Source organism: Sus scrofa, chromosome 16 (genome assembly GCF_000003025.6).
Source record: "Sus scrofa isolate TJ Tabasco breed Duroc chromosome 16, Sscrofa11.1, whole genome shotgun sequence".
NCBI lineage: Eukaryota > Metazoa > Chordata > Mammalia > Artiodactyla > Suidae > Sus > Sus scrofa.
The window spans coordinates 204,004-217,269 of NC_010458.4; the positions used below are offsets into that span (position 1 = coordinate 204,004).

Below are 13,266 nucleotides of genomic sequence, written 5' to 3' on the forward strand. Positions count from 1 at the left end.
AGTCTTGTGTCTCAGGGTACATTTCTGAGGAGGGCTTACCTGTCAGCATCCTGGCAGGTGTACCCAGAGGCTAATGTAGAGAATCTGTAGGGGGACTGTTGTTGGGGGGTGGGCAGAGCTTAGGGGTGGGCCCTGGAGAGAGGGGGCACTCAGAGGGCTGCCCCCTGCCCCCAGGAGCTGGGACCTTGGACATCTGAGCCCCTTGAGGTGGGAGGTAGATGGGGGCAGGGCACATACCCCCCCCACACACACCCCCACCTCCAGCCCCAGCTGAGCCGCACCTTCAGGACTAAGGAACCTGCAAGTGCAGTTTTTGGAGGTCAGAGCCAGGCAGAGAAGGAAAAAAAAGAAATGGATGGATGATTCTCAGAATTCAATTGCTTCATCAAAGAGCGTGCACGTTTTATTTTCTATTTTATTATGACCACACCCATGGCATATGGAAGTTCCCTGGGCCAGGGATTGAATCTCAGCTGTGACCTACACCTCAGTTATGGCAATGCCCTATCCTTAACCCACTGCCCCAGGGACCAAACCCACACCTTTGCAGCTACCTGAGCCACTGCAGTTGGATTCTTAACCCACCATGCCACAGCAAGAACTCCAGGGCCTGTGCGTTTTAAATGTGCACATTATATAACCCCTGCCAAGTGGCTTTAAGGAAACCTGTGCCAACTCCTACCTCCCACCATGTTCCCAAGGGGGTTCTTATCCTGGAAAGGGACTTTTCTCAGTGTCAGGCCACTCCAAATCTCACGTTTGCAGTTTTATTTCCCTGATTATCATCGGATGCTAGGATCTGTTACGATCCTTTTGGGTTCGACTTACTGAATACATAGGGAAACAGGCTTCAGCGATGAGGAAATGGCTTGCAACATGACCTGTCTGAAGGTGGCAGTTGAGGCGTTGCTTCACTGCATGGCTTTGTGATGTCAGGACCCAGGGCCAGCTTCTCAGAAATGCCCTTGACCTTTCCCTCACAATCCACAGACAGCCTGGCGGCTCCAAGCAGCATAGCTTCATGTTACACCATGAGAGCTTTCAAGAAGGAGGAGCCAAGCCCTGTATGAGATCTGTTCTCTGAGATAGGAAACATTTCCAGAAGCCTCCAGAACAGCTTTGTTTCTATCTGCCAGGGTTGTGTCACACGCCTCAGCGTCAAAACAAGTTGCTGGCCAGGGCGGTGGAGTGACACCAGATGACTTGGTCAGGCCGGCATGGGGCCCCACAGAATCTGTGTGGTTAAGAAAAACTGTAAAGCGACTGCATGTTTACATTATTTGCTATTAGGCTGTGTAGCTTGTCTGAGAGTCCTGGCTTTTTACAGGACTCACGCAGCATTTGTGAGTGCAAATTAAGATGCAGATGCCTTGATCTGCCTGTTCGGTGTCCTCTGAAAAGCCTAACCTCCAAGGATCTTTATGCAGAATAAAGATACAGTCAAATCTGAAGTAGGCCTTTACTGTGGAGAGAATGTATGAAAATAGAGCCTCAAATAAACCCTCCATCTCATTTAGCCAATAATTTGAACCTCTCTTCCATACTCCCCCTAACAAAAGTGCAGTAAGATTATCAAAGAAATGAATTACCAGTCCCAGGCTTTATGTGTTTACATTCTCCATTTCTTTTTCTTTTTTTCTTTTTTCTTTTTTTTTTTTTTTTTGTCCTTTTTAGGGCTGCACCCACGGCATATGGAGGTTCCTGGGCTAACGGTCTAATTGCAGCTGTTGTTGCTGCCAGCCTACTCCAGAGGCGCCAGAACGCCAGATCTGAGCCTCGTCTGCGACCCACACCACAGCTCACAGCAATGCCGGATCCCCAACCCACTGAGCGAGGCCAGGGATCAAACCCGCAACCTCATCCTTCCTAGTTGGATTTGTTTCCACTGTGCCACGACGGGAACTCCACATTCTCCATTTCTTGTTCCTCTTTAGCAGGAATAAGACGCAGGGAGAAAAACTGGGTAAGATCAAGTTGGTTCCGTGTAAGTAACCCCTGGGCATCCTTCAAACTTGTTTATTATTCCTCGAACTTACCTTTCAGGTTTTGGAGGAAATGCCTTGAGAGCCAGCCTGCTATTATTCACGTCACTGTTGCTGGGGACTGGGTGGCCCTGAGGTTCCTGGGGATAGCCCATGGGCTCAGGCTGCCGACTCTAATGGGACCCTGGATTTCGGGAGGGTCCCACTTGAGAGGGGAGTGTATGAGTTGGCCTGAGCCAGGAATAGATGCCTCTTCATTGTATTTATCTTATTTTATTATCATCACACGGTCCTGATTTTAATCTGACCTCATTGTGATTTTTATGGAGTTTTGAAGCATTTTCCTTTTACTCAGTTTCTGCTGTTTCAAATAAATTAGAACTTGGGAAGTCTCTGAGGTTTCCAGCATTGCCTGGCCTTTCCTGTTAAACACCAGTTTTCGGAGCCTTTCTGACCAGGCACGGCAATGCGCCTTCCTCGCAGGACCTGGCCCTGCCCCTCGGTGTCAGAGAGGAGGCCTGTCTGGGCTGCCCTCCCCTGCTCCCCCCTGCACTCTCCCTTCTTCTGCATGGAGAGAATCTCTTCTCTCCAACGCTGCAGGGACTTGATAGTGCCAGTCAACAGTTCCCTCTACTGGCCTGGTTTGGGAAACTACCTTTTGAGTGCCTGGTGTCAGAACAATCAAGTCTTTAGACAACCCTAAATTTTGTAACATTGTCCCATTTTTAGAGCAGCATGGGCTTACTGTCTGTTTCTTTTCCTTGAATAAAGGAATAAGCAAGGTTTTAGCCCATAATTGGTATTCAGTTACATGTTAAGTGAATCAATAATTAATAATTGTGATGGCTGTGTGACTTTAGAGAATGTGGGTTATGGCTTGATAATTGGCAGTCTTTTGAGCAGCCTTTTTTTTTTTTTTTTTTTTTTTTTTTTTTTTTTTTTTTTTTGCTTTTTAGGGGCGGCAGTACCCTCAGCACATGGAAGTTCCCAGGCTAGGGGTTGAATCGGAGCTACAGCTGCCAGCCACAGCCACAATCACAGCAACCCGGGATCCAAGATTTGTCTGCAGCCTACACCACAGCCCACGGCAGTGCAGCAATGCCAGATCGCCCAGCCACCGAGTGAGGCCAGAGATTGAAGTCACATCCTCATGGATAAAAGTCAGATTCATTTCTGCTGCACAACAATAGGAATTCCTGGCAGCCTTTTTGATAAGTGAGCTTTTTTCAAGGAAGAAATAGGAATCCTTCAGCCTTTTCACTTAACGAAATATTTATTGAGCTTCCAATCAGTTAAAGTTTTGGACTTATGAGCAAGGGTCATGAGGGTTGTGGTGACCGTGGGAATCCACAGCCACATGGAAATGTGGAGCCTAGGGCATCATGGTTCAGGTTCCTACTCCAGGCTTGGGGACCAGGGCAGAGCCTCCATTGAAACAGATGGCTCATCAGGTAGCTGGATTAAAAGCAAAGGAAGAATATTCTAGGCAAAGGGACTAGCCTGTGCAAAGGCCACCAGATTTGAGAAAGCATGGTGCTCAGGTGAATTTAAAAGAGAGTTGTGTGATTACAGAGTCAAGTAGAAGGGCATGGTACCAGAGCTGAGGATGAAGAGGGGATATAAGGCAGGAAAAATAACCTTGTCTCTTCCCTTCTGAGTTCCTGTCTGAGACCCCTGTCATAAAGGAATAACAAGAGAAAACCAGATGTTTATAACCTCATGTATAAATGGGGGACACCCTGGGAAAAACAAGTAACTCAAGGAAGTGGCTCAGAACTGGCTTATATGTTATCTTCCATAAAGAACAACAGATGTGTGGAGAAATGGCACGACAAAGGAAACTAGTTTTTGAAGAGTTCTCATTGCAAAGAAGAAAAGCCATTTCCCTTCTCCTTTTGTACCTACAGGAGATGACCAGTGTTAACTAAACATATTGTGGTAGTATTTCATGATATAGGTAAGTAAAATCATTATTCTGTGCGCCTCAATCTTACACAGTGCTGTATGTTAATTATATCTCAGTAAAACTGGGGGGAAAGAAGAGCATAAAATCAGAAAATTCATGTCCTGCTTTTAGGTAAATGGGGGAGGGCAGGGGGCTTTTCTTGTATCTGCTTCTTCTCAGTCAGCTCAAAATAATTCTGCCAAAGTTGCATGTTTTGGGGTGGCATATTCTGCTATCCTTCAGAGGTCAGGGCCAGATGAAAAGGGGCTAGCTAGTTAAAGAGGTGAGATTTCATCAAAAGAGTAGAAACCAGGAAGGGTTTTAAGTAGCAGTTGTGTTGGTCAGAACAGTTTCTTGCTGATGGTGTAGAGAATGGAGCAGAAACGGACCCGGGAGTTCAGTTAGGAGAGGGGCGAACCCCGGTAAGGATGGAGTAGCCTGGATCCAGGTTAGAAGTGGAGATGGAGAAATGTGGACAGGTTTGGAAGATACTTAAGAGGTGGTGTTGGTAGAATTCCGTGATACTTGGATGGGGAAGCAGTAGGGGAGGGCTGAAGAGAAAGCCCAGACTTCTGGCTCAGGCACCTCAGTCTGTGCTTGGTGGTATCCCACACTGAGTAAAGAATGTGGGCAGGAGGGGCAGCTTTGGAAGGAATGTGTCTTAGGGTTGATGTGTTGAGTTTGATTTGTTGGTGGGATGCCCAAGGCGAATTATCCAGTAGACAGATATTTAGGTAAGAAACTCAAGAAGAGAGATTAGCTAGAGACAAGTGATCTGGAGCTTTAGGGTCATAACTAGATCCGTGTGATTGGATGGGATCACTGAGGGAGAGTGAATGGGATGAGAAGAGGGCTTAGTCACACATCTGAGGAACAGATGAACTCACCAAGAAAGCTGAGGAGTGGCCAGAGAGATGAGAAGACAATCAGAAGGGCAAGCTATGTGCAGAAAGACAGGATTTCAGAAACAGAAAGGATGGAGTTCCCCTGGTGGTTAAGGATCTGGTGTTGTCATTGCTGCGGCTCTGGTTACTGCTGTGACATAGGTTCATACCTGGACCCAGAACTTCCACATGCTACAGGTGTAGTCAAAAAGAAAAAAAGATAAAGAAACAGAAAAGATGGGAGTTCCCATCGTGGCTCAGGGGAAATGAATCTGACTAGTATCCATGAGGATGCAGGTCGGATCCCTGGCCTCCCTCAGTGGGTTAATGATCTGATATTGCTATGAGTTATGGTGTAGGTCACAGACGCACCTCGGCTCTGGCGTTGCTGTGGCTGTGGCCGGCAGTTATAGCTCTGATTCAACCTCTAGCCCACTGAGAGAGTGTGTTTCAAGTTTCTGCTTGCACCATGCCTGCAGACATCCCGTGGCCAACATTTTTCTTGACAGAACTTTAGAATCATCTGGTAAGAGGCAAGGTGAGGAATTTAGGTTATTACCACAATCAGATGGGGATGAATTTGCAAGGGGGGAGAGGCTGAAGAGAAAGAGGAAGGAGTTTGTAGCATATATATATTCCCCAGAAATAGGCGGGGGTGGGGGTGGTTTTCAAGTGCTGGAAGGGGAGGAGAGATTGGCGTCTTTAAATAGGAGAAGAGTCACCCTCCTTTTCACTAGGAGGGATGCGGGGAAGTTTTGGGGTGATGGGGAAAGTTGAGGGGGTTCCCTTCTTGTGGTTTCAGTTCCCTCTGTGAGATGTGTGTCATCTCCCGAGAGAGGGGTTTGCTGTGTGACTTAGTGGAAAAGTTTAAAATTTCCCACTTGGGGATGGAAATCATAGGTGGACCTGATGCTTCTAAGAATGTATAGACATTAACTTTTTTCTTAAGAACCGTGACAATTAACCGAAGGGCACTTTCGTTTTCTTTGATAACATAGATGGGCATATAGTCAAGCTTGGCTACCAGGATCTTCTGCCCCGACACACCCTCAGAGGAAATGCTACTGGCCATGCAAAGTGAAGCCAGAACCCTGGAGCTGGGGTGGTACCAGGGATCATCTTTGGCCTTTCTTTTTCTGTTACTTGGCTCAGCCCCCACAGTCACCAAGCCCTGTCCATTCACTTCCTTTTCTTTTAAAAATCGTATTGAAATATTGTTGATTTACAATGTTGTGTTAGTTTCAGGTGTACAGCAAAGTGAGTCAGATATATATATATATATATATATATATATATGTATTTATATTTGTTAGATTCATTTCCAATATAGGTTATTACAAGATGTTGAATATAGTTCCCTGTGCTATACAGTAAGTCCGTGTCGATTATCCATGTTATGTATAGTAATGTGTACATTTTAATCCTAAACTCCTAATTTATCCCCCCCACCCCCTTTGGTAACCATAAGTTTGTTTTCTATGTCTGGGAATTGATTTCTGTTTGTAAATAAGTTCATTTGTATCATTTTCAAGATTCCACATATAAATGATATCATGTATTTGTCTTTGTACTTCACTTAATAAGATTATCTCTTGGTCCATCTATCTTGCTGTGAATGGTATTATTCCATTCTTTTTATGGCTGAGTAATATTCCATTGTGCATATATACCATACCCTCTATATACCGTATTCTTTTTTTAAAAATACGTTTTAGGGAGTTCCCGTCGTGGCTCAGTGGTTAACGAATCCGACTAGGAACCGTGAGGTTCTAGGTTCGATCCCTGGCCTTTCTCAGTGGATTAAGGATCCGGCGTTGCCATGATCTGTGGTGTAGGTCACAGACATGGCTCGGATCTGGCGTTGCTGTGGCTCTGGTGTAGGCCGGCAGCTATAGCTCCGATTGGACCCCTAGCCTGGGAACCTCCATATGCCATGGGCGCCGCCCTAGAAAAAGCAAAAAGACAAAAAAAAAAAAAAAAAGTAAAAGTAATTTTTTAAGTTACAGTATAGTTGATTTACAGTATTGTGTCAGTTTCTGCTGTGCAGCATAGTGACTCATAGTGACTATGTATATATGCATCCTTTTTCTCCTACCATCTTCCATCATGGTTTATCCCAGGACACAGGTTATAGTTCCCTGTGCTATACAGTAGGACCGCGTTGCTTATCCATTCTACATGTAATAGTTTGCATCTACTAACCCCAAACTCCCAATCCATCCCATTTCCTCCTCCCTCTTCCTTGGCAATCATAGGTCTGTTCTCTCTGTCTGTGAGTCTGTTTCTGTTTTGTAGATAGGTTCATTTGAGCCACATTTTAGATTCCACATAGAATCAATATCATATGGTATTTGTCTTTCTCTTTCCGACTTACTTTACTTACTGTGACAATCTTTAGTTGCATCCATGTTGCTGCAAGTGGCATTATTTTGTTCTTTTTTATGGCTAAGTAGTATTCCATTGTGTATATATACCACATCTTCCTAATCCATTCCTCTGTTGAAGTCCATGCACTTTAGGAGTGCTCTGAGCCAACAACTCCTCTTCACCCTCCTGCCCTCCCTCAGGTCCCGACCACCATCTTCCATCCATTGTGTACCCAGCACAGCCTCCCAGTGTGCTCCCCCCACCACTAGCAAGGCTTGTGGATGGCATGAAAAGGATCCACACCCAGCAGCCAGCCAAGAATCAGTGCCCCTTCCTTGCAATTTTGCTGAGTAGCTCTATCCTACATCCTCCTTTCATAAGATAAATTTGATTAATTTTATTTTATTTTAAAATAAATTTTATTGGAGTATAGTTGACTTACAAAGCTGTGTTAGTTTCAGGTATACAGCAAAGTAAGTCAGTTATACATATATGCATTCCTTTTCAGATTCCTTTCCCATGTAGGTTATTACACAGTATTGAGTAGAGTTCTCTGTTATCTATTTTAGGTCCTTGTTTCCGTCCTTGTTACTTATCTGTGTTATATATAGTGGTGTGTACATGTCAATCCCAGCTCCCTAATTTATCCCTCCCCTCAACCCCTGCAGTGTTTCCCCTTTGGTAACCATATATTTGGTTTCAAAATCTTGAGTCTGTTTCTGTTTTGTAATAAGCTTGATTTTAGATGAGTGCAGACTGACAGAAAAACTGCAGAGACCGTGCAGAGAATTCCCATATACCCCACACCTGGTTCCCTTTGTTATTCAGATCTTATTAGTGTGATCAACATTTGACAAAACAAAATTCATGTCAATGCATTTTTATTATTAACTCAAGTCCTTGTTGCATTCAGACTTCCTCAGTTTTCCCCTAATGTCCCTTTTCTGTTCCAAGGTCTCAGCCAGGATCCCACGTGACACTTAGTTGTCATGTACCCTCAGGCTCCTCTTGGCTGTGACACTTTCTCAGACTTTATGACTTCGACCGTCTGGGGAGTGCTTGTCAGACAGTCTGCAGGACGTCTCTCAATTTCTACGTGTCTGATGATTTTTTCATCATTAGACTGGAGTGGCGGGTTTTTCAGAGGAGGACCATAAAGTGCCATTTTCATGACATCATCTGAAGGATTTTGCTAAAGAGAAAAACTGCTTAGTGACACCTGTTGCAGACAGTAAGGCCGACATCACTCAGAATCATCTCAGTAGGTATAAGGACCATGGCAATGTGGTTTTGCAGTCGGGGAGAGAGACGGGGCTCCACTCTGAATACAGCCCGGACAAGTGGGATTTAAAGCCATGGAGCAGGGTGGAGGTCTGAGCGTGGAAAATTACGAAGAGGAAACAGAGAGACTGTGGCCAAACCAATCTAACAGGATTCTTGCCGAAGACAAGCTAGGCTGATCCAGTATCACCTGGGAGGTGGGGGAGGATGAGGAACTGCATCAGACGTGGTTGCAGGGGAGGGGTTCTGGTTAAACTGGCTTATTAGCAGCGTTCTTGCTGAAATGAGATTTTACAAGGAAACGCACAGATGGGCCAGGGAGACGGTTCAGAACCCTGACTCAAGCAAAGAATCATTGCCAGTTCAGGCTATGGACATGACTGATCCTGGCCACTGGCTGAGGTCATGTTGTCCAGGCTTCTCTATTGTAAGCATATGGCCCCACCCCCAATCCCATGATCTGCTCTTGGGAGGGGAGTCTCTGTGCTCAGCCCATGAGGTAAGGAGCAGGTTGTTCAGTTGTACCTTCTTGGGAGTGGAGCAACTTGCATAAACTGGAATTTTTCTGCCCAGAGATTTGTGTATGGGGCATTTTTTATACAACACCTAATCTCCTGTCATTTTCACAGTTGTGAGATTGACATTTTCTAAATGTGGAAACAGACTTGGTGAAGTTGACGCTCCTTCCCTGGGTCACCTAGATTTTAAGTTGCAGCCTGGGAACTTGAACATGGGAGCTCTCAGAGCCAGCTTTCCTAAGTACTAAGATCTCTGTCTGCTTGGCCTTTTCACCATCCCACTAAGGCTATGCCATAAACGATTACATTTAGGATGGATAAGCAATGAGGTCCTACTGAATGGCACTAGGAACTCTACCCAAGCTCTTGGGATAGAATATGATGGAAGACAGTAGGAGAAAAAGAATGTATATATGTGTATGACTGGTCACTATGCTGGACAGCAGACATTGACACAACGCTGAAAATCAACTGTACTTTCACACAAACTAAATTTTAAAAAAAGAATTAACTTATTCCTTGGATCGCTTGTGCCCTTCTCTTGGGCAGTGTGAGGCTCCCTGAGTTGGGGATATCTTGAGCTCTGTAAGGTCAGCCCACTCGTTAGGTCCACTCTGAGGCCTGGAGGAACCAAATCCTATTCCACGAGGTCAAAGTTGGATTAGGCTTAAATAGATTTCAATATAGGGCATGTTTGGGTTCTGTTATGCTGTGTTCTATCCACCTCTTTATCATCTATCTACTTTATCTATCATCTGTCTATCTTATGAAAGAAAAGGAAAGCTCTTTTTGATTAATTCTCATGTTTTTAAGAACATAGGTTAATATCTATTCATTCTTAGCATCATTTGGTCCTTCCTTGATTTCTGTTGAGCAAGGTTCTCTGCGTGATGAGAGGTATTGTTCTGTTGTTCTGGGAAAGCCAGTGGGGAGCCGAGAGTGATTTGGTGGGTCATTCACAGCTGATGTTTGTAGTCAGATGCCTGTTGGTTTTTCCTGATCTCTACATAATATGTATAATGAGCTTTTTGCCTTGTGGATTGCCAATTTTTCCTCTCCTTGCCTGTTCCCAGTGTTTAGGATATGTCAGTGCAAAGGACATGCTGCTGAAAATTGCAGCAGACACACTCCTTCATGTTTTTAAAGAAATGGCTCTAAACGAATTGCAATCTGTTGTACTATGACCCTGGCTAACTGAAGGGTATGTCAAAACGTATAGCTGGAAGACAAACCCAGCTGAGATCAAAAGACCTCCCTCCCCACCCCTACCCCTACCTCAACCCCAGCAGTTTAGAGCAATTAGGCTGCTTTGGGCACCTTCAGCCAGCATCCCTTAAGGGTGGTGTGCTGTAAATGACAGTAGAAGGCAGAGTGGTGTGAATGAGTCAAAAAGCATCAGCTGCTCCTTGGAACCTGTGAGTCACAGAGAAGGAGGGTCACACCCATTTGTTTTGGGCTTGTTAATCCCACAGCTTCTCTTAAACAGTTAGAAAGCTACGTTTCACCTTTTAATTTTTGCGGTGAGTCCCGGAGGCGGGCGGAGATTCATGGTGAGCAGATGCACTGCCTTTGGAAGAGTCCACGCCCTTTTGCTGCTTGTTTGTTTTCAACTCGGAAGTTGATGAGAAAGCTGCACCGTTGCTTGGGCAACAGCCTGCGGTATCTGGGTGCCTTTCAAGGAAGGAAGCTGGGTCCCCGCCCGCCTGGCTCGCTTGGAGTACGATAGGAGGGCAGAGCTTCCGCTGTGGAAGGGCATGCTCAGCACTGGCAGCACGGGACCAACCGGAGGCTCAGGAGCTGTCTCTGCAGCAGGGAAGGGGGCTTCTCTACACTGCTGTGCCGAGGGCCTTGGCTCAGCCCCCGGGTCTGCAGCGCAAGGTGGGCGGGGGCTCAGGGGCAAGGAGGGCGGGGCTCGGGAAGCACCTTGTGCCTCAAGGCTGCCTCTGCCACTGCTCGAATGTCACTTGGTGCCTTTCCTGACACCAGCTGGAGAAGGAGCCTCAGCGGTGCTGGCTTCCCTGAGGTGCAGAGGCCCCTGTGTGGAGAATGGGTGGCTCCCAGTTAATGGCAGAGGGTGCACTGAGATGTCCACCAGGCTCCACACCTGCGTCTGTGACAGTGGTGGGATCCAAGGGACGTACATGGAGTGGGGATGAAAGGGGACTTCAGAGCTGAATAAAGATGAAGAGTGGGCACCTGGGCTCAGGAGAGAGCTCTGCTCACACTCCCCAGGGTGTGTTAGCCACCATGAGCTGGGCCAGGATGGAGACGGCAGCCAGGAGGCGGGCTGGTGGGGTGCAGGGCCAGGGTGAAGGTGATAGGAGGGAAAGCCGTCTGCCACCTTGATCCTGAGCTGGCAACATCTGAGCTTCTAGGACAATGCATCTCAACGGGGGTTACCCCCCCCCCACAGGGGATATTTGGCAATGTCTGGAGACCTTTTAGTTGTCATACCTGGGAGGAGGAAAAGGATGGTAGCTCCTGGCCTCTGGTGGGTGGAACTCAGAGATGCTGGTGTAACTATCCTACAAATCACAGGATGGCCCGACAAAAAAAAAAAAATCTGGCCCCAGGTGTCAGTAGTGCCAAGGTTGGACCCTGCTCTAAGGGACTAATGGGTTTGGGGTGGAGGGCTCCCTGTCATTTCACATGGGGACTTAAGAAGCGTGGCCGGGGCCTTTGGACAGCACGCTGGACCCCAGAGCCTCTTTACTCAGCCCAGGAGTTCTGTTCCAGGATCTCTGCTCCATTTGGGTTTTCTGTGGATGAGGCTGGAACATCCTTAGAATGCTGCCTGTTACATTATGTTCTTTTTATTTACCACCACCTGAGAGTGTGTGGGCTTTTTGAAAACCTCTGAGAATAAACAGAAAATCAGGCCCTTTTTGGAAATGTAAGGGGCAAAATCTATATTCTGAAATAAGTATTCTTACCTGCTTGGGTTTTTGGATGGGGGTTAGGGTGGCAGCGCTCCCTGTGTTCCGTGTGTGTGTGTGTGTGTGTGTGTGAGAGAGAGACAGAGAGAGAGAGAGAGAGCGTGAGCTTGTCTTCTGAGCCGAACAGGTGGCAGCGATGACGGGTGTGTCCTGTTGCTGCAGTGACGTGATGATGGCTTCCTCCTCTGTGAGGCTCTGAAGTTCTGGGAAATAGCTCCGAGGAGCTTCATTGTCTGTTTTGCGCCTGCATTTGCTTGCATCGGCAGCTCCTGCTGGGACCAGCCAGCCTCCACATGGAGCAGCTCCGGCTTCCACAGGCCACCCCCTCAGCATCACTGCTCCCCACATTCCCTCCTTAACAGGTCGACAGGAAACCTGGGCTTCCAAGTGGGTCATCAGAAGAGAATAAGAATGCAGCAGAGGAGCAACGCCACGGCCAGGGCAGGGCCCTGTGTCTTCTCTGGACCCGTGAGAATGATTTCTTGTGGCCTGAGATGGGAATAGCCCTCCCCCCAGACCAGCTTGCCCCAGAGGTGGGCTGTGCGACGTTTCCCCCTCTCCATGTAGGGAGGCCCGCTCTCTGTGGAGCGTGGTTCATACATGTGTGCATTTCTCTTTACAGGGCACGTCACCATCACCAACTACTTGTTGAACTATTTCCCCAGCCTTGACCTTGAAAGGAGGAATTTGTTCGGGTTCACGGCCCTGATGAAAGCCGCCATGCAGGGCCGCACCGAGTGCATCCGAGCCTTGATGCTAGCAGGTACGTCCCACCTGTCCTGTGCAGGTCCTCCCTGTCCTGTGCAGGGAAATGCTGAGTTTGCACCTTTTTTTTTTCTTCTTTTCTTTTACGGCCTCACCTGCGGTATATGGAAGTTCCCAGGCTAGGGGTTTGAATTGGAGCTGTAGCTGCTGGCCTACACCACAGCCACAGCAAGGTCAGATCGGAGCCACATCTGCGATCTACACCACAGCTCATGTCATGGCTGGGTCCTTAACCCACTGAGAGAGGCCAGGGATGGAACCCACATCCTCATGGATACTAGTCGGGTTCTTAACCTGATGAGCCACAGTAGGAACTCCCTGCGTTTGCCCCTTTGAAGAATACATGTTGAAGGGATGAAGCAGCCCCAAAGAAACCAAGCCTAGTGGCTGCAACAAAGGAACGTTTCTTTGTTGAGGTGTATGGCTGTCACCATCTGGATCGAAACAGACAAAAGCATAAAGCAAATGCTTTCAAGGTTGTGGGGAGGTCACAGCACTGGCCACCTGATAGGACAGTGTTCCGTATTCCCTGATGAGCTATTTTCTTACCCCTCGCCTCCTCCTGCCCATTTTTGTTCTTCAGAAATG

The 13,266-nt window shown here is 47.1% G+C and overlaps 1 protein-coding gene across 1 annotated transcript in view; it reads left to right on the forward strand.

Annotated features, from left to right (window-relative positions):
• Nucleotides 1–13,266, forward strand: part of ANKRD33B (ankyrin repeat domain 33B) — an 84,330-nt gene that overhangs the window by 54,518 nt on the left and 16,546 nt on the right. The window contains exon 3 of the mRNA XM_003134179.4: nucleotides 12,536–12,676. Coding sequence (XP_003134227.1) covers nucleotides 12,536–12,676 — 141 coding nt within the window. The remainder of the gene's footprint in view (nucleotides 1–12,535; nucleotides 12,677–13,266) is intronic.